The sequence below is a fragment of the Heterodontus francisci genome, chromosome 48 (genome assembly GCF_036365525.1).
Source record: "Heterodontus francisci isolate sHetFra1 chromosome 48, sHetFra1.hap1, whole genome shotgun sequence".
Lineage (NCBI taxonomy): Eukaryota > Metazoa > Chordata > Chondrichthyes > Heterodontiformes > Heterodontidae > Heterodontus > Heterodontus francisci.
This window is the reverse complement of record NC_090418.1, coordinates 5720620-5742263: the sequence shown is the minus strand read 5'-3', so window position 1 is coordinate 5742263 and position 21644 is coordinate 5720620. Positions and strand designations below refer to the sequence as shown.

General features: G+C 47.1%; 1 protein-coding gene across 1 annotated transcript in view; it reads right to left on the bottom strand.

Moving 5' to 3' along the window:
- The window catches only part of trappc14 (trafficking protein particle complex subunit 14), an 89541-nt gene extending 69014 nt beyond the window's left edge, over positions 1-20527 (bottom strand). The window contains exon 1 of the mRNA XM_068023538.1: positions 20056-20527. Coding sequence (XP_067879639.1) covers positions 20056-20496 — 441 coding nt within the window. The 5' untranslated portion in view covers positions 20497-20527. The remainder of the gene's footprint in view (positions 1-20055) is intronic.
- Positions 20528-21644: the final 1117 nt, after the last annotated feature.

The following is a 21644-nucleotide window of genomic DNA, read 5'->3' as shown; positions in this document are numbered from 1 at the left end:
GGGAGGGAGATGTAGAGAATTTTATTAAAAATGCTGATGTTGTGATCTGGAACGCGCTGCCTGAAAGGGCGGTGGAAGCAGATTCAATAGTAACTTTCAAAAGGTGAATTGGATAAAGAATTGAAAAGCAGATAAATGTAGGGCTGTCAGACTAATTGGATAGCTCTTTCAAAGAGCTGGCAGGGGATTGATGGGCTGAATGGCCTCATTCTGTGCTGTATGATTCTGATATAAAGGCACTTCAGTATTTGTTCCAACCACTGTAGGGGACAGTTTATTGGGAGTTCCATAGGTTTGTGCCACTCCGATATCTCTTCCCCCACCCAGTCCCCTAACACATCAATGCTCTCTAGTCAATGACTCTTTGCAAGGTGTCAGTGTCGCCTTCACTAACTCACTGAAACGTCTGTTCAGCAGATGATTTGACTTTGATCTCACCCGCACAGATACACGTTTCTGCAGGGGTCACTGGAAAGCACAGTCCTTCCCCTTTCTGGCCTGGTCTGCTGAGTACTATTGTAGCGCATCTCCGGGCACCCCAGTTAGGAACACATGCCATCCAGGGGACTCGAGCACTAAACCTAGGTCGGCATCTTGGACAGTGCAGTGCTGGGGGAGTGCTGCATTGTCAGAGGTGCAGCCTTTTGGACGAGATGTTAAACCGAGGCGGACGTAAAAGATCAATTTCAAAGAAGAGTAGAGGAGTTCTCCCCGGTGTCCTCGGCAAATATTTATCCCTCAATCAAAATAACTGAAACGCAATTTCTGGACATTATCTCATTGCTGTTTCTGGGCTCTTGCTGTGCACAAATTGGCTGCTGCGTTTCCTACATTACAAGAGTGACTGCACTTCAAAAGTGGCTGTGAAGCACACTGGAATGGCCTGAGATTGTGAAAGCTATTGTACAACATCGAGTTTAAGACAGTACTACATAGCATTAACAGCACAGAAACAGACCATTCAGTCCATCTGCTTGTTTTGGTTTGCCCGGCAAGTGAAAACGTTTTCTCTCTATCTGTCGAATCCTTTCATAACCTTAAAGGCCTCTTTCAGGTCTCCTCTCTGCCCTCTGTTCTCTAGAGAGGAGAGAAAGAGAGATGGAGATGCGGAGGGGCTCGGGTAAGGCAATCCAGCGCTTGGCGCCTAGACGTCTGAAGGCATGGCCGGCAATGGTGGGGTGGATGGACAAAGGGCCAGAACTGGAGGAGTGCAGAGATCCCACAGCGTTATAGGATCGGCGGAAGTTACAAAGATGGGGACGGGGTGCTGCCGTGGAGGAGCAGAGAGACAGTAACAGGAAAAGAGGCACATGCTTATTTTGTCAAGTTTCATCTCAGATTAATGTCTTGGGGAAATTAATCAGCTATGTTCTAGATTATGGAGAGCTTGGGGAAGGAGAACACTCCCCAGACTTTCTCGGAAGCAAAACCCATGTGCAGCAGGATTTTGAATGGTGCTTTTGCTGAGAGAAGCAAAACTAAAGCGATCTGTATTCAGACAAAAAAAATAATGGCCCAAGCGCAGTAAAAACAAATTTTGATGCTCTCATAGATCATTCCATTCTCGAGAGAAAGAAACAAGATATTAATCTGTGACAGGAGGGAAGGATAAAAGCAGAAAGCGGCCAAGTGAATAACTCACAAAGCGGAAATTCTCAACATCTGTGAACATAATTAAATCATCCTCTTTTGCAACTCTCCTAATACAGGGGCTTTTAGGGGTGGCAATGGGCTGGGGGGGGCAGGAGGAAAGAGGAAAGTGATTAATGGTAGCCATAGCATTCTTTCCTTCTCCACAGATGGACTAACATTTCAAACTGCCTCACGGGAGCACACACCAAAGGCTTTGCAATTCAAACACTGTGACGCAAAGCCAGCTGTATTAAGAAAAACCTGCGATAAGCAGGAATCTTCAAACACTGCACATTAAGCTGATACAACGGAGAGCGGTGGGTAGTCCTCTGATGGCGCTTTAATTAACTCACCCTCCTCTCCCAGCCACAGAAACCGATTACTGTGTGACATAAGGAAAAGCGGCAACATGTAAAAGGTTGTGAAATTCATCTTTATGAACTTGCATTTCTCCAGTGCCTTTTCCCAACCTTAAGATGACCCAAAGTGCTTTACAGCCAATGAAACACTTTTTTTTTTTAAGTGTAGTCACTGTTGTGGTGTAGGAAACACAGCAGCCAATGTGTGCACAGCAAGCTCCCACAAACAGCCATCAATCAAATAAATGAGCAGATAATCTGTTTTTTTTTAAAGTGAGGTTGTTTGACGGACAAATACTGGCCCAAGAAGAACTCCACTACTCTTCGTCAAAATAGTAACGTGAGATCTCGCACGTCCATCTGAGGGGCCAGATGGGGACCCCCCCCCCCAAAGTTTAATGCCTCATCCGAAAGACAGCACCTCCAACAGCACTGCACTGGGAATGGCAGCCTGGATTATGGAGTGGGACTTGAACCCACAAACCTCTGACTCGGAGGTGAGAGTGCTCCCCACTGAGGCAGGAGCTGACGCATCAGGGTAGCAGCTGGGAGTGGGGGTTTTTTTTGGGGGGGGGGGGCGGAGAAGTAGAACAACAACTCGCCCTCTTTTTTTATTCACTCACATTATGAGGGCATTGCTGGCAAGGCCAGCATATATGGCCCATCGCTATACAACTGACAGGCTTACTAAACCACTGCAGAGGGCAGTTCAGAGTCAACGATATTGTTTAGGTCTGGAGTCACAGCTAGGCCAGACGAGGTAAGGATGGCACATTTCCCCCCCTGAAGGACATCCATGAACCTGAGTTTTTAATGACAATCCATTACTGAAACCAGCTTATTCCCAGATTTACTTGATTAACTGAATTTAACTTTGTGGTGGGATTTGAACTCATGTAATTAGTCCAGAACTCTGGATTACTGGACCAGTAACATAACCACTTATGCCAACTTTCCCCGTGCTCATCACAGATCACAGCTTCAGGTAGATAAAGAATACCAGTAGCTACAAAGGCTGCAGTCGTGGAAAAGATGATAGGCCAGAAAAACAGCCAAATGGAAATCCCTGGAAGAGCATTATGGAATACGTCCAAGGCTCTGACACACTACTGGTGCTTTCCATGACTGCTTAAATCATTTAAACTGGGTCTCGGAGCTATCAAGCAGCTTGCCACATTACACCACAGGCTATATTCTACACAGAGCCATGCAATCTCAACAATGCGCTGCAGAGTAAATTCCATTTATTATACCGTGATTACCTCGTAATTTAACGTAATAAGTTTCTCAAACTTATTAACCAGAATGGTGCAACCTTATTCTGATACCACCAAAACCATCTGGCTGTTTTCTTCTGAATGTCATCATGCAACAGGGTCAAATTAATCCAGGCCTTCCAAAAAGTAAAGCCCTCCAACATGTTCTTGACTCTGCCCCATCTCAGCTCATTTGCTGTTGAAACCATCAAACACGCCTTTGTTACCTCTCGACTTGACTATTACAATGCATTCCTGGCTGGCCTCCCACGTTCTACCCTCCATAAAACATAGAAAATAGGAGCAGGAGTAGGCCATTCGGCCCTTCGGACCTGCTCCGCCATTCAAAAAAGATCATGGCTGATCGTCTAATTCAGTATCCTGTTCCCGCTTTCTCCCCATATCCCTTGATCCCTTTGGCATTAAGAAATATATCTATCTCCTTCTTGAATATATTTAAATGACTTGGCCTCCACTGTCTTCTGCGATAGAGAATTCCACAGGTTCACCACCTTCTGAGTGAAGAAATTTCTCCTCATCTCGGTTCTAAAAGGCATGCCCTGTATCCTGAGACTGTGACCCCTGGTTCTGGACTCCCCAGCCATCGGGATCAGCCTCCCTGCATCTTGCCTGTCTAGTCCTGTTAGAATTTTATAGGTTTTTATGAGATCCCCTCTCTCTTCTAAACTCTAGTGAATATAGGCCTTGTCGACCAATCTCTCCTCATACGTCAATCCTGCCATCCCAGGAGTTAGCCTAGTAAATCTTCTTTGCACTCCCTCCATGGCAAGAACATCCTTCCTCAGATAAGGAGACCAAAACTGCACACAATACTCCAGATGTGGTCTCACCAAGGCCCTGTATAACTGTAGTAAGACACTAGAGGAGTATAGAAAGTGTAGGAGTACTTAAAAAAGTACTTAGGAGAGCGAAGAGGGGACATGAAAAAACACTGGCGGGCAAGATAAAGGAAAATCCTAAGGCATTTTATAAGTATATTAAGGGCAAGAGGATAACCAGGGCAAGAGTAGGGCCCATTAGGGACCAAAGTGGCAATCTGTGTGTGGAGCCAGAGGACATAGGTGAAGTTTTAAATGATTACTTTTCATCTGTGTTCACTATGGAGAAGGACGATGTAGGTGTAGAGATCAGGGAGGGGGATTGTGATATACTTTTACATATTAGCATTGAAAGGGAGGAAGTATTAGCTGTTTTAGCAGGCTTAAAAGTGGATAAATCCCCAGGCCCAGATAAGATGTATCCCAGGCTGTTATGTGAGGCAAGGGAGGAGATAGCAGGAGCTCAGACACAAATTTTCAAAGCCTCTCTGGCCACAGGAGAGGTACCAGGGGACTGGAGGACAGCAAATGTGGTACCATTATTCAAGAAGGGTAGCAGGGTCAAACCAGGTAATTACAGGCCAGTGAGTCTAACATCAGTAGTTGGGAAACTATTGGAAAAAATTCTGAGGGTCAGGATTAATCGCTACTTGGAGAGGCAGGGACTAATCAGGGATAGTCAGCATGGCTTTGTCAGGGGGAGATGGCGTCAAACTAATTTGATTGAATTTTTTGAGGCGGTGACTAGATGTGTAGACGAGAGTAAAGCAGTTGATGTAGTCTACATAGACTTCAGTAAGGCTTTTGATAAGGTCCCGCATGTTTCCACTAGTGGGGGAATCTCGAACTAGGGACGTAGTTACAGAATAATGGGGCACACATTTAAAACTGAGATGTGAAGGAATTTCTTCCCTCAGTGGGTGGTGAATCTCTGGAATTCTCTGCCTCAGACAGTTGTGGAGGCTAGGTCACTAAATGTATTTGAGGAGGAGGTAGACAGACTTTTGAAATCTCGGGGAGTCGAGGGTTAGGCGGAGCAGGGCCGAAAGAGGAGTTGAGGCCTGGGACAGATCAGCCATGGTCTTATTGAATGGCGGGGCAGACTTGAGGGGCTGAATGGCCTACTCCTGCTCCTATTTTTTATGCATGGGAGATTGGTTAAGAAGGTAAGAGCCCATGGGATCCAGGGCATTTTGGCAAATTGGATCCAAAATTGGCTTAGTGGCAGGAGGCAGAGGGTGATGGTTGAGGGGTGTTTTTGCGAGTGGAGGCCTATGACCAGTGGTGTACTGCAGGGATCGGTGCTGGGACCCTTGCTGTTTGTAGTGTACATTAATGATTTAGACGTGAATATAGGAGGTATGATCAGTAAGTTCGCAGATGACATGAAAATTGGTGGTGTCGTAAATAGTGAGGAGGAAAGCCTTAGATTACAGGATGATATAGATGGGCTGGTAAGATGGGCAGAGCAGTGGCAAATGGAATTTAATCCTGAGAAGTATGAGGTGATGCATTTTGGGAGGACTAGCAAGGTACGGGAATATGCACTGAATGGTAGGACCCTAGGAAGTACAGAGGGTCAGAGGGACCTTGGTGTACTTGTCCATAGATCACTGAAGGCAGAAGCACAGGTAGATAAGGTGAATAGGAAGGTATATGGGATATTTGCCTTTATTAGCCGAGGCATAAAATGTAAGAGCAGGGAGGTTATGATGGAGCTGTATAAAATGCTAGTTAGGCCACAGCTGGAGTACTGTGTACAGTTCTGGGCACCACACTATAGGAAGGATGTGATTGCACTGGAGAGGGTGCAGAGGAGATTAACCAGGATGTTGCCTGGGCTGGAGCATTTCAGCTATGAAGAGAGACTGAAAAGGCTAGGGTTGTTTCCTTAGAGTAGAGACGGCTGAGGGGGGACCTGATTGAGGTATACAAAATTATGAGGGGCATTGATAGGCTAGATTGGAAGAAATGTTTTCCCTTAGCGGAGGGGTAAATAACCAGGGGGCATAGATTTAAGATCAGGGACAGGAGGTTTAAAGGGGATTTGAAGAAAAACATTTCACCCAGAGGGTGCTTGGAATCTGGAACACACTGCCTGAAGAGGTGGTAGAGGCAGGAACCCTCAACATTTAAGAAGTATTTAAATGAGCACTTGAAACGCCATACCATACAAGGCTACGGGCCAAGTGCTGGAAAATGGGATTAGAATAGTTAGGTGCTCGATGGTCAGCATAGACACGATGGGCCGAAGGGCCTGTTTCTGTGCTGTATGACTCTCTGACATCCTTGCTCCTGTACTCAAATCCTCTTGTAATGAAGGCCAACATACCATTCGCCTTCCTAACTGCTTGCTGCACCTGAATGCTTGCTTTCAACGACTAGGACACCCAGGTCTCGTTGCACCTCCCCCTTTCCCAATCTATCACCATTCAGATAATCTGCCTTTCTGTTTTTACCACCAGAGTGGATAACCTCACATTTATCCACATTATACTGCATCTGCCATGCATTTGTCCAATTCACATTGGAGCCTCTTTGCATCCGCCTCACAGCTCACATTCCCCCCCCAGCTTTTGTCATCTGCAAACGTGGAAATGTTACATTTAGTTCCCTCACCCAAGTCATTAATATATATTGTGAATAGCTGGGGTCCAAGCACTGATCCCTGCTGTACCCCACTGCCTGCCACCTGGATAAAGATCCGTTTATTCCTACTCTGTGTTTCCTGTCTGTCAACCAATTCTCAATCCATGCCAGTATATTACCCCCAATCCCATGTGCTTTAATTTTGCACACTAACCTCTTATGTGGGACCTTATCAAAAGCCTTCTGAAAATCCAAATACACCACATCCACTGGTTCTCCCTTATCTATTCTACTAGTTACATCCAGAAAAACTCCAGTAGATTTGTTAAGCATGATTTCCCTTTTGTAAACTCATGCTGACTTTGTCCAATCCCGTTTATGCTTTCCAGGTGTTCTGCTATCACATCCTTTATAATAGACTCTAGCATTTTCCCCACGACTGATGTAAGGCCAAATGGTCTATAATTCCCTGTTTCTCCTCTCCCTCCTTTTTTAAATAGTGGGGTTACATTTGCCACCCTCCAATCTGTAGGAACTGCTCCAGAGTCTATAGAATTTTGGAAGATGTCCACCAATGCATCCACTATTTCCAGGGCCACTTCCTTTAGTACTCTGGGATGTAGATTATCAGGCCCTGGGGATTTGTTAACCTTTAACCCTATTAATTTCCTTAGCACTATTTTTTTTTTTTTACTAATACTGATTTCCTTCAGTTCCTCCCTCTCATTAGACCCTTGGTTCCCTAAAATTTCTGGGAGGTTATTTGTGTCCTCCTTTGTGAAGACAGAACCAAAGTATGTGTTTAATTGTTCTGCCATTTCTTTGTTCCCTATTATAATTGCCCCTGTTTCTGACCGTAAGGGACCTACATTTGTCTTCACTAATCTTTGTCTCTTCACATATTTATAGAAGCTTTTACAGTCAGTTTTGATGTTCCCCGCAAGTTTACTGATACTCTATTTCCCCCCGCTTAATCAACCTCTTTGTCCTCCTTTGCTGAATTCTAAACTGCTCCCAATCCTCAGACTTGCTGCTTTTTCTGGTAATTTTATGTGCCTCCTCTTTGGATCTAATACTATCCCCAATTTCTTTCGTAAGCCACAGTTGAGCCACCTTTCCGAAGTTGAAGTCAGCCAAAACTCTGCTGCCCGTCTCTTAACTCGCACCAGGATGCATTCCCCCAACACTCCTGTGCTCGCTGACCTACACTGGCTCCCATTTAACCAACACCGCAATTTTAAAACTCTCTTCCTTGTTTTCAAATCCCTCCATGGCCTCGCCCCCTCTGTAACCTCCTCCAACACCCACCCACCACCCCCCAAACAAGCCTCCAAAATATCTCCTCTAAAGTCAGAAACATAGGAAGCAGGAACAGCGACAGGAGGCGGCCATTCAGCCCCTCAAACCAATTCTGCCATTCGATTAAATCATGGCCGATCTGTACCTCAAATCCATTTACCCGCCTTTGCTCCACATCCGTCATCCTTGCTAAACAAAAATCTACGGATTGCAGTCTTCAGTAGACCCTGCATCCACTGGCTTTTGGGGAAAGGGTGTTGCAGATTTCCACAACATTTTTTAGAAAAATGCTTCCCAATTTTGCTCTTGAATGGGGTACCCATTTTAAAGGTTATGCTCTCTTGTCCTGAGCTTCCCCAACAAAGCAAGTATATTCCATCATTCCCCCACAATTTATTTTCCAGATCGCTCAAGAGAAATACTAATATTCCATTAACCTTTTTGATTGCTGTTGGTAGCTGCCCACGACTGGTTGCTTCCTCCTCAAAGTGATGGGATTACTCTCCTTTCAGGTGAGGGAAATTCTCAGCATTTTTTATTTGTGGCTGCCCATATTTTTCAAGAAATAATTAAGACCGAAAACAAAGGAACCCACCTCATCATAAACTTAGAAAGACACAGCCATGGCATCCTCGAACATGATAAGAGCAGAGTGGGCCATTTGGCCCTTCGAGCCTGCCCCACCATTCACGATGATCATGGCTGATTTTCGACCTCAACTCTACATTCCTGTATTATCTCCATATCCCTTGATCCCTTTAGTGCCCAAAAATCTATCAGCCTCTGTCTTGAATATACATCTCAGCTCTCAGGGGTACAGAATTCCAAAGATTCACAACCCTGAGAGAAGAAATTTCTCATCAGTCCTAAATGGCCAACCCATATTTCTGAGACTGCAACCCCAAATTCTAAACTCTTCAGCAGGGGAAAGAAACAGCCTCCTAGTATCTACCCTGGCAAGCCTCTTAAGAATTCTGCTTCAAGAATGGAACAGCACGGTGAACATGCAAACAGAAGAACCCGAAAGCACTAATGGGACGTTCCCCAATTCAACTCAGAGTCAATGGCATTGGGTTTCATATCAAGAGTGCAGGGGAGTTAAAAACAGTGTGATTAATTTCTGTTCATAGGGTTAACTGACAGATCAAGTGGGAAAGGTAGAATGCTTTTTCTTCCCATCATTCCGAGTATGTGATCCATGCTCCAACAGAAACAAATGCTGCGATATCATTGGAAAAGGATCTCTTGGATGGTTTCTCACAGTATAGACCATATTCTGTGAGAAATAACATTACATAGGATTTACAGTACAGAAACAAGATAGTTGGCCCAAATGGTCCATGCTGGTGTCTAAGCTCTGTGTGAACCTCCAAACACCTCTCTTCATCTCACCCTTTCAGTATTTCCTTCTATTCCTCTCTGCGGAGATTGAGGAGAGACTGAGTAGACTAGGCTTACACTCTCTGGACCTTAGAAGAATGAGAGGTGATCTCATTGATCACCATCACCTGCAAGTTCCCTCCAAATCACACACACATCCTGACTTGGAACTATATCGCCATTCCTTCACTATTGCTGGGTCAAAATCCCTGAACTCCCTTCCTAACAGCATTGTGGGTGTATCTACACCACACGGACCGCAGCGCTTCAAGAAGGCAACTTACCACTACTTTCTCAAGGGCATTTAAGGATGGCATTGCCAGCGATGCCCACGTCACAAACGAATACAAAAATAAACAGGGCATTAGCTCCCCTAATTACAAGAGAGGAAAATGACACTTTTTACCCTATTGTCCTTTACTGGATTAATTCTAATCTCCTATCAATCATTCCTTGGTTAACTAGAAAATTAAGTTATCAAACCGTACAATGGATTTTTAAACATACATTGGTGTAGCCGGTTTTGTGTAAAACGTTATCTGCTAAAGGGATTTCCCTTTGGCCTTTGTTCTGCTGAATTGCCGAATGAATGATTAAATGGTGTTCAGTTGTCAAGTTAATATGATCCTTGTGATTACGTTACAAGGCTGGATTTAAGCCACTAAGAGTTGACTGCAGCTGGAAAGATTGTGAATCCACTATGACAATTCTGTACATGTGTGCTTACACCCATTGCATGACTCAGTTAAAAGCCCTCCTCACAACAACGCAAACTTGACAGTGTAATAGTACCCTAAAGCAACCTATACAAATAGTCTGTACTCTCCCTTGCCTCAGTCCTCCTCATCCCTGTAACCTCCTCCAACACTAAAACCCTACGAGATCTCAAGGCTCCTCTAACTCTGGCCTCCTGCATATCCTGCACTTCATTCACCCCGCCATTGCCTCCAGCCATCTAGAACTTAAGCTCCTAAATTTCTTTCCCAACCCCCTGTGCCTCTCCGCCTCGCTCTCCTCCTTTAAGATGCTCCTTAAAACCTACCTCTTTCACCAAGCTTTTGGTCGCATGTCCCAATACCTGCTCCTTGGGCTGAGTGTCAATTACTCTCTGATTCCGCTGCCATGCGGCGCATTGGGACATTTTACTACGTTAGAGGCGCTATATAAATGCAAGCTGTTGTTGTGCCTCTGAGCTAGGGAAGGGGAGAAGTGGGGAAGGGACAAGGCATTTTAAACCAGAACTCCTGCAGGCTCGTCACTAACCAGCAACCCATGACGGAAAGTGCACGTGTAGACGTCAGGAAGAGGACACGATCGGGCTGCTTTAGGATACGATGCATTGCTGCTCCATTTGTCAACACTCTCAAATTAGGCTCGAGCGTGAGGACCCGGGTCAGGTGAAAAGCTCACCATTTACAAAGTGAAAGCATGAAGCTAATCTGCAGGCACACGAGGATGAAACACACCAGCTCTGAGGGGTGTGATAATGCATTTGGAAGGGAGTAGACCATGTTGAAACTGTTCAACAGACTTCAGAGCTGATTAGCAACAGCATCAATGGGATCCACAGATTAAACCCAAGTGGAGGTGGATACTAAATCTCTTAGGAAGAGCAGTTGGAAAATAAGCATTAGTCAAGGCTTCGTCTGGCATAAACCCAGACAGCATTTGAAAAGGCATTCGCAAATCCCCCTTTACTCAGGAGTGGAACTGGTAAAGGACCGTCAGCCAATGCCTCTACAGCTCTTATCTGGGAATAATGGGTGGTGTGTGAGAGGATACAAGTGACAGAGAGGGAGAGAAAATAACTGATAATGGGGAGATGGCCAAATTTTTAAAAGAATCAAAAGAGGTAGATATCAGCATAAATCTTCGCCAACTGTTACAAGAAACTTTTAACAAATAGGTTTCATTAGACTGTACAAACGTGCATTTATATAGCACCTTTCAGAAGCTCAGGACACCCAAAGCACTTGACCGTCAACAAACTCCTTTTGAAGTGGAGTCACTGCTGTAATGTAGGAAATGCAGCCAATTTGTGCACAGCAAGATCCCGTAAACAACAGTGGGAAAATTACCAGGTTTTTTTTTAAAAAGCGATATTAGTCGAGGGATAAATATCAGGGAGAACTCCCCAGCAAATAGTCCCGTGGGACCTTTTACATCTACCCGAGGGGGCAGAAAGGGGCCTCGGTTCAAAGTCTCATCCGAGAGACGACACCTCCGACAGTGCTGTACTCCCTCAGTACCGACGCTAGGAGCGTCAGCCTGGATTCTGTGCTCGGGTCTCTGCAGTGGGAACTGAGCCCACAACCTTCCAACTGAGACACGAGAGCGCTACTCATTAAGCTACAGTGGACATCTAAATTATCTTTGCCACAATGTCACGGGGTACTATTGGGGCGGGGAGCTTTAATCTGCACAGAACCTGCGCCCTGTCTGACCAAGGAACATTCAATGGAAATTCCGAGCAGCTCAAGTCCTTCCTGTTCACAACTGCAATAAAGCTTTAACTTAGAGGCGAAGTCGTCCACACAGAACATTCTGCAGTTTAAATGCTGAATACTGCAGACTTGACATAATAGCTCCATTTTCTATTCTCATCCATTACTTTAATTCCTCTCTCGAATAATTTCAAGTGTCTTCAGAGGCTTTCAACAGTGGTATGATGGAACTCTTTTTTTTAAATGAAAGCGTGCTGGAGAATACTCATGCAAACTGAAAACAGGATTTACATAATCAATTGTGAGGCAACAACCGAACAAGCAAAGTCCCGGGTGCATTAACAAGCTGCGCAGCTCAACAAGAAAATCCAATTTTCGATTCTTCAGCACTCCCAACATTTATGATTCCATTAACGATTTATTGATTTTGCACTGTTTTTTGAATGCAGCAATTCGCAGCAGAGAGTGAAAAATCTCTTTTCCAACCCTGGGCATTGAAAGCATTTATTTCACAAGCGCTGCCAATGGTTCTACCCCCGTGGATCCGCACAGGTCAATTCCTGGTTAAGGCAGACACTGCCATAAAATTCCTGCTTCCCTCCCCCTCCTCAACAGACACAAAGACTAATCTGAATGTGTTTCATACCCTCAATGACCTTGAACAGAGTCCACCTGGTTTGCAGTCCAGCCCAATGATGAACTTATAATACTCAGATACTGTGAACGCTTGCATTGTGACAAATGCGACAGTACACAGGAGGCCTTTCAGCCCATCGTGTCTGTGCTAGTGCTAGCTCTTCACCTGGCTCTATGTAATCCTATTTCCCTTGCCCTTTTTCTCTTCTTATTGTGTACTCTCCTTTCAGAGCTGAGGGATTTTACCCATCAGGAAAGACTGAACAGGCTAGGGCTCTTTTCTCTAGAAAAGAGAAGGCTGGAGGATGCCCTGATTGAGGTCTTCAAGATTATGGAAGGGTTTGATAGGGCAGACATAGGGAAGATATTTCCACTTGTGAGTGTGACCAAAACTAGGGGCCATGAACACAAGATAGTCAATAATAAATCCAATCAGAAATACAGGAGAAACACCTTTACCCAGAGCATGCTGAGAATGTGGAACTTGCTACTACAGGGTGTGGTTGAGGCGAATGGTGCAGTTTCCTTTAAGAGGAAGCTGGATAAACACAGGAGGGAGAAAGGAATAGAAGGACAAGTTGATAGGATGGGAGGAGGCTCATGTGGAGCAGAAATACTGGCACAGACCAGCTGGGCTGAATGGCCTGTTTCTGAGCTATGAGTACTTATCATTTTATTCCCTGCATTGATGCAGTAAAGAGTTCCAACATCTCCCTGTATGGAAAACAATTCTCTGCCCTTCCTTCTCCACCTGTTGATGCTAAAGGTTTTGCCCAACTCACCAACCAGTGAAAGTAATTTCTTACGATTTACCTTTCAAAAGCCTTTTAGAATGAAGAAAACCTGAGGTCCCCTTTAACCCACACTGCTCCCATCAAAAAAAAGGCTCAATTTATCAAGCTTTTCTCCACAGTTATTCATGTTAGTGAATCTTCACTGTCGCCTGTCCTAGTCTCCAATATCCTTCCAATAAAGGAGGGCCCAGAACTGCACACAAAAATTCAACAAGGTTTTGTGCGATTTAGCAAAATCCCAGAGCACATACTGTTTATTTTTTGGTCTTTCCTTCCTTCCAGCACTTTCAGCTTTACAAAGATATGGCAACCCCAATATCCCTCTGTTGCTTCACTCTTCTCGTTTAGGGTATGCTTCCCTTTTGTTCTTTCTTCCCCGCCCCCATCAAAATGCTTTACTTCAACATTTCCTCTGCGATCAGCCTGCTCCACTAACACGTCTAATGGCTCAGTGGGCAGCACATTCACCTGGGAGCCCAAAGGTTGTGGGTTCACGTCCCACTCTGGAGACTAGGGCACAAATCTAGGCTGACACTCCCTGTGCAGTCCTGAGGGAGTGCTGCACTGTTGGAGGCATCATTTGGATCAGACATTAAAACAGAGGCCCTGTCTGTCCGCTCAGGTGGCCGCACGTGCTCCCAAGGCCACTATTTCGAGGAGAAGTAGCGGGGTTAACCCCGGACCAATATTTCCCCCTCAACCAGCATCATTAAAGCAGATGATATGGTCATTATTGCAATTTTGATTGTGGGAGCTTGCTGGGTGCAAATTGGCTGCCGTGTTTCCAACATTACAACAATGACTACACTTCAAAGTACTTAGCTGTAAAGTGCTTTGGGATGTCCGGAGGTCTTGAAAGACGCTATATAAATGCACGCTCTTATAGAATCACAGAAATACATGACACAGGAGGAGGCCATTCAGACGATCGTGTGGCTGGCTGAAAAAGAGCCAGCCGGCCTAATCTCAATTTCCAGCTCTTGGTCTGTAACCTTGTAGGTTGCAGCACTTCAAGTGTACGTCCAAATACTTTTTTTAAATGCGGTGAGGGTTTCTGCCTTTACCACCCTTTCAGGCAGTGAGTTCCAGAGCCCCACCACTCTCTGGGTGAAAATATTTCTCAACTCCCCTCTAATTCCTCTGCCAATTACTTTAAGTCAAAGTCCCCCTCACCCCACCAAATCTCTGCTAAGGGAAATAGGTCCTTCCTACCCACTCTATCTGGGCCCCTCAATTTTATATACCTCCATTAAATCTCCCCTCAACCTCCTCTGTTGCAAGGAAAACAACCCCAGTCCATTCAATCTTTTCTCATCGCTAAAATTCTCAATTTTCTCGCAACGTCCTCATAAATCTCCTCCGTACCCTCACCGGTGTGATCACATCCTTCCTGTAAGGCGGTGACCAGGGTTGTACGCAGTACTATAGCTGTGACCATACGAGTGTTTTATACAGTTCTAGTATATCCTCCATGGTCTTATATTCCATGCGTCGGCTAATAAAGGAAAGTATCTTGTAAACCCGCTTTAACCACCTGCCCTGCTACCTTTAGGGATCTGTGGACATGCACTCCAAGGTTTCTCTGTTTCTCAATATCCTCCCGTTTATTGTGTATTCCCTTGCCTTGTTTGCCCTCCCCAAATGCATTACTTCACAATTCTCCAGATGGAACTCCATTGGCCACTTTTCCACCCACCTTACCAGTCACAGAATTGTTACAGTGCAGAAGGCGGCCATTCAGCCCATCGTGTCCGCACCAGCTCTCTGAAAGAGCAATTCACTCAGTTCCATTCGCCTGCCTTCTCCCCGTAACCCTGCACATTCTTCCTTTTCATATATCAGTCCAATTCCCTTTTGAATGCTTCGGTTGAACCCGCCCCCACCACACTCAGGCAGCGCATTCCAGACCTCAACCAATCGCTACATGAAAATGTTTTTCCTCGTCACTTTTGCAGTCTAAAGCTTTCTTCCTCATCATCAATCACATGTCCAATTTTTGTATCAGATGCAAGCTTCTTTATCATGCCTCTTATATTTAAGTCTAAATCATTGATTTGCACCATGAAAAGCAAGGGACCCAATACTGACCCCTGCCTAACTCCACCAGAAACAGCCTTCCAGGCACAGAAACACCCACCGACCATTACCCTTTGCTTCCTACCACTGAGCCAATTTTGGAACCAACTTATCATTCTCCCTCAGATCCCATGGGCTTTTTTTTTTCTGACCAGTCTGCCATGTGGGACCTTGTCAAAATCTTGCTAAAATCAAGTTTCAAGATTCTATTAATAGGTGCAAACTCATTATCTCCATGAGGGAAGGGGGAACCTAAGTGTGCAGATATGTAAATGTTTCTAAGTAGATGTAAAAGTAGACAAAATTATGGAAGAGAAATAGGATGCTGGTTTTTTTAAATTATATATTAGCAATTGAATACAAAGGCCAAAAAGTGATACTGATACTGTACAAGTTGTTGGCCACAATGGGAGAATTGCATGCATTTAGAATCATAGGAAGTTTTGGGTTCCGACCGCACAACAGGAATGATATTACAGCCTCTGAAAAGAGCTCAGCAAAGATTCTCCAGAATTACAACAGCAACGAGCAGTTAGACAAGTCTCAGATAAACAAATTGGCGTCCTCTCACGTACCCAATAAGGTTAAGGAGAGATCAAAGGGAACATTGAATTTACTGCACCAAAACGCCATTCGGCCCAACCGGTCTGTGCTGGTGTTTATGCTCCACACGAGCCTCCTCCCAACTTTTGCAAGGGGCAACTTTCTGGAATGGAGACTTTTAACTGTAGAGAATTTCATTTCAAAGTTTGTTTGGAGGCTTTTCAACTCAGTGTGACATGTCTCACGTCATTTCTTTTGCTTCATCATCAGAACACGTCCACCGATGGAGGTGGTTCTGGCTCATTGTGGAGCAACACTCCGCACGGCTGGCTCATGCTCGCGTCTCCGAGCGAAGGCATTTGAAATTCTGAGGAGGCGGTAAGAGATTCTTTCCACTGGGTGGTGAATTGGTTGGGGTTGAGGGCAGGAGTGGGCCCTGATGGGGTAGACTCAGGATCACCAGCAGGGCAATGCAGCAAGTTAGAAGAGTTACTGTCACACTGAATTTCTAGAACATGGATTGCTTTACCACAAGTGGCTATCGACACAGAGACCAGATCATCTCAAATTACATGGAATTAACAGCACCGGAACAGGCCATTCGGCCCAACAGGCCCATGCCACACTAGCCTCCTCCCACCCCTCCTCATCTCAACCCATCAGCATATCCTTCTATTCCCATCTCCCTCATGTGTTTATCCAGCTTCCCCTTAACTCACCTCAACCACTCCCTGTGGTAGTGAGTTCCGCATTCTCACCACTCTCTGGGCAAAGAAGTTTCTCCTGAATTCCCTGATGGATTTACTGGTGACTATGCTATGTTTAAGGCCTCTAGTCATTGTCAACCCTACAAGTAGGAAAGTCTCTCCGTTTACCCCTTCATAATCTTAAAGACCTCTCCTGGGTCATCACCCCCTCAGCCTTCTCTTTTCCAGTGAAAAAAAGCCCCAGCATGTTCAGCCTTTCCTGATAAAGGGGGAATATCATAAGTAAGGAAGAATCTAGAAGAGAGACAGTGACAGGAGATCAACTGAAGAACCAGCAAAAGCACAGGCTCACTAGGCCTCCTTGCGTGCTGCAATATCAATGATGTGATGACTATACCAAACATATTCTTCAACTATTGGCAAATTCACTGGGTTATTTAAATACAATTCAGGAAAGATTTCAAGTCCTGTGACCAGGATGCAGGATAAGCACATCCTGAAGGAGAACGTGGAAGTGCAAACAAAATCAAAATATTGCAGATGCTGGAAATCTGAGATAGAAGCAGAAAATGCTGGAAATACTCAGCAAGTCTGACAGCATCTGTGGAGAGAGAAACAGAGTTAACGTTTCAGGTCTGTGATCTTTCATCAGAACTGTGAAAAGTTAGAAATGTAATAGGTTTTAAGCAAGTGAAGGGTGGGTGGGCAGGAGAGATTAAATGGCAAAAGCTTTCCTGGTACAAAGCCAAGTGGAAAAACAGAAGATGTGTCTGGATGAGGTGTAAATGGCTGAATGGCAACCATCCAAACACAAAGAAAGAAAAAAGGCTGGGGGGTGGGGGGGAGCAAACCAGCAAGAAAGAAAAAAAATGGGGGTAGAGGTTACGATCTAAAATTATTGAATTTTATGTAAACAGCATATGAACAAATAACCAGGTGATCAGCTCTGGGCGGGTGTTCGTTGAGGAAGTAATGTTTGTCAAGACACCAGAGTACTCCCAGCTCTTCATCAAATATTGCCATGGGATCTGTCGTGTCCCCCCCCCCCCGCCCCACAAAAGGTAGATAACTGGTTGCAGCAGTGGCAATTATAGCGGTTTAGGATGCTGAGTAATTATAACACATCCCAATTCGTCCTGCATGCCTTGCTTCAGAACAACTGCGCCAACGGTTTGGAGTACAAGCAGAAAACAGGTTTTGAGAAACAGACACTCAAATGCCATGGCTCCCTCATTTTATAATGAAAGAAACTATTCTGCCAAATGCCAATACACTGCAGGTAAACAGTGCAACAAACTTAGATATGCAGCCATGCTTAAAACAAACTGCAAGGAACACAATTCTCAACAATTAGGAAGCTGAGACAGTTGAGTCAGAGAGTCATTTACGGTACAGGAAGCCATTCGGCCCTTCGAGTCCATGCCGGCTCTCCACGGAGCTACGCAGTCAGTCCCAATCCCCCGCACGATCCCCATAGCCCAAGTCCATTTCTCTCAGGTGGCCATTCAACTTCCTCTTGAAGTCATTGATCGTCTCCGCTTCCACCGCCCTTGTGGGCAGCGAGCTCCGGGTCATTACCACTCGCCGTGTAAAAAAAGTGCTTCCTCACATTCCCCCCCTGCATCTTTTGCCCAAAACTTTCAATCTGTGTCCCCCTAGTCCTTGGGACCATTTGTTAATGGGAACAGTTTTTCCTTGTCTAACTTATCTAAGCCTGTCATAATCTTGTACACTTCAAGCAAATCTCCCCATTGTTCCATGTAGAACCAACCCAGCTTTGCCAACCTAACTTTGTAACCAAAATCTTCCATCCCTGGAACCATTCTGGTAAATCTCCTCCGCACCCTCTCAAGGACCCTCACATCCTTCCTGAAGTGTGATGACCAGAACTGGGCACAATACTCCAGTTGGGGCCGAACCAGAGCTTTGTAAAGGTTCAGCATAATTTCCCTGCTTTTGTACTCAATGCCTCTATTTATGAAGCCTAGGATCCCATATGCTCTACTAACCACTCTCGCAATATGTCAGTATAGGGAAATGGGACTCAACAGAAGTGTTAAAAACAGTGTGAACTCAAATTAACCTTGAAGGGCTGTAACCCCAGCGCGTTTCATTATGCTCGTCAACTAAAACATATGTTTGGGTAAAATCAAAGTATTCATGAATTTTTCAACTTAAGCCTCCATCTAAAACATTGAACTGTGACGACGTTTACAGACACCCCAGTGCCAACTGTCAGAATTAACTGTCACTATCTGACAGTAGCAGGGAGTTCTCAAACAAGTGTAATCGACCTCCTGTACGGTCAATCCAGCTGTGCCATCACCACCCAGTAGCATGCTTTCAACAGACTGTGAGCACGAAGGCAGGGCTTGAAGCAACCAGCACCAGCCCTGTGCCATCCAATGCACCCAACTGGCACCTCCCCCCATCCAATGCACCCAGCTGGCACCTCCCCCCATCCAAGGCACCCAGCTGGCACCTCCCCCCAAACCAATGCACCCAACTGGCACCTCTCCCCACCCCCACAACCACCACCATCCACCACCTCTCCCCTCCCACCCCCCCATCCACCACCTCTCCGCTCTCTCCCCCCGCCCCCCATCCAATGCACCCAGCTGGCACCTCTCCCCCCCATCCAATGCACCCAGCTGGCACCTCTCCCCCCCATCCAATGCACCCAGCTGGCACCTCTCCCCCCCATCCAATGCACCCAGCTGGCACCTCCCCCCATCCAATGCACCCAGCTGGCACCTCTTCCCCCCATCCAATGCACCCAGCTGGCACCTCTCCCCCCCATCCAATGCACCCAGCTGGCACCTCCCCCCATCCAATGCACCCAGCTGGCACCTCCCCCCATCCAATGCACCCAGCTGGCACCTCTCCCCCCCCCCCCATCCAATGCACCCAGCTGGCACCTCTCCCCCCCCCCCATCCAATGCACCCAGCTGGCACCTCTCCCCCCCATCCAATGCACCCAGCTGGCACCTCTCCCCCCCATCCAATGCACCCAGCTGGCACCTCCCCCCATCCAATGCACCCAGCTGGCACCTCTCCCCCCCATCCAATGCACCCAGCTGGCACCTCCCCCCATCCAATGCACCCAGCTGGCACCTCCCCCCATCCAATGCACCCAGCTGGCACCTCTCCCCCCCATCCAATGCACCCAGCTGGCACCTCTCCCCCCCATCCAATGCACCCAGCTGGCACCTCCCCCCATCCAATGCACCCAGCTGGCATCTCCCCCCATCCAATGCACCCAGCTGGCACCTCTCCCCCCCCCCCATCCAATGCACCCAGCTGGCACCTCTCCCCCCCCCATCCAATGCACCCAGCTGGCACACCCCCACCCAATGCACCCAGCTGGCACCTCTCCCCCCATCCAATGCACCCAGCTGGCACCTCCCCCCATCCAATGCACCCAGCTGGCACCTCTCCCCCCCATCCAATGCACCCAGCTGGCACACCCCCACCCAATGCACCCAAGGCCTCGCTGCTCACCTGGCTCCTGCAGCCGCCGTCCTTGCCGGAACCCCCGCCGCTATGGGTGAGCAGAGCCCGGCACTCACGGAAGCTGCCGTGCTCCTGCTGGGCCTCCTCCGGCTGCCCGAAGCCGAAGCCAAGGCCAAAGCCCAGGCCCCGGGGCTGATCGCCCGCCTCGACCACAATCTCCTCCTCCCGCTGCGGCGGCTGCTGCTGCTGGAGGCCGGGGTAGACGCTGGCCAGGGCGGAGAGGGAGGAGGACAGCTCCTTCCAGCCCGGGGGGTCCAGGCCGCCGGCCTCATCGGGGCCGGGGACCGGGCTGCGGCACCGCACCACCAGCACGAAGTGCACCGTCTCCCCCAGGTAGAGCTGGGCCCGGCGGGGCAGGCTGCGGTACCGCCTATAATCCGGAACCGGCCCAGCCGGGAAATACATCAGGTACTCGCAGAGGGACTCCATTAGCGCACGGACCGCCCCTGGAGACAGACCCGCTCAATGGAAGCCCGAGCTCATCCACCCGCCCCCATCCCCATGGCAACGCCAGCCCACGGGAACTACAACCAACTGCCTCAATCGATCGCCGAGCCAACAGTCAATTTGCTGTAGTTCTGGAGTCCCATGCAGGCCAGGCCAGGTAAGGATGGCAGATTTCCTTCCTCTTAGCACAACCAGCCCGGAATGCGCTGCACCCCGCCCCGGAGAGGCCGGCGGAGTCGGATCCCCGTCGCGAATTCCGAAAGGGAAAGAGCAGGGGTGGGGTGGGGCCGGGCCGGGCCGAGTGGGCTCCTTCTGTGCCGTAACCTTTCCGTGACTCCGCAACGGCCCTCCAAATTTGGCAGGGGGATGGGATACCGAGTGGAGGTACAGTAGGGGGTGATGCACAGTCAAATATAAAAGAGAAACTGAGTCATTCTGGAAGGCTGAGCAAATATAGACCTGTTAAGGCGCAAGTGAAAAATGCAAGGCTGGATTGCATCTATTTTAACGCAAGGAGTCTTACTAGTGAGGCAGATGAATTGAGGGCATTGATCTAACACATGGGAATATGATATTATTGCTATCACAGAGACATGGTTGAGGGAGGGGCAGGACTAGCAACTCAATATTCCAGGGTATAGAATCTTCAGGCACGACAGGGGAGGGGATAAAAGAGGAATTGGCATTGCACTGTTGATCAAGGACACAATTACTGCAGTAAGGAGGGCGGCGCAGTGGTTAGCACCGCAGCCTCACAGCTCCAGCGACCCGGGTTCATATCTGGGTACTGCCTGTGTGGAGTTTGCAAGTTCTCCCTGTGTCTGCGTGGGTTTCCTCCGGGTGCTCCGGTTTCCTCCCACATGCCAAAAGACTTGCAGATTGATAGGTGAATTGGACATTATAAATTGTCACTCGTATAGGTAGGTGGCAGGGCAATATAGGGACAGGTGAGGATGTGGTAGGAATATGGAATTAGTGTAGGATTAGTATAAATAAATGGGTGGTTAACGGTCGGCACAGACTCGGTGGGCCGAAGGGCCTGTTTCAGTGCTGTATCTCTAAATCTCTAAATCTAAAATCTTAGAAGGTTCCTCAAATGAGTCCATATGGGTAGAACTTAAAAACAAAAA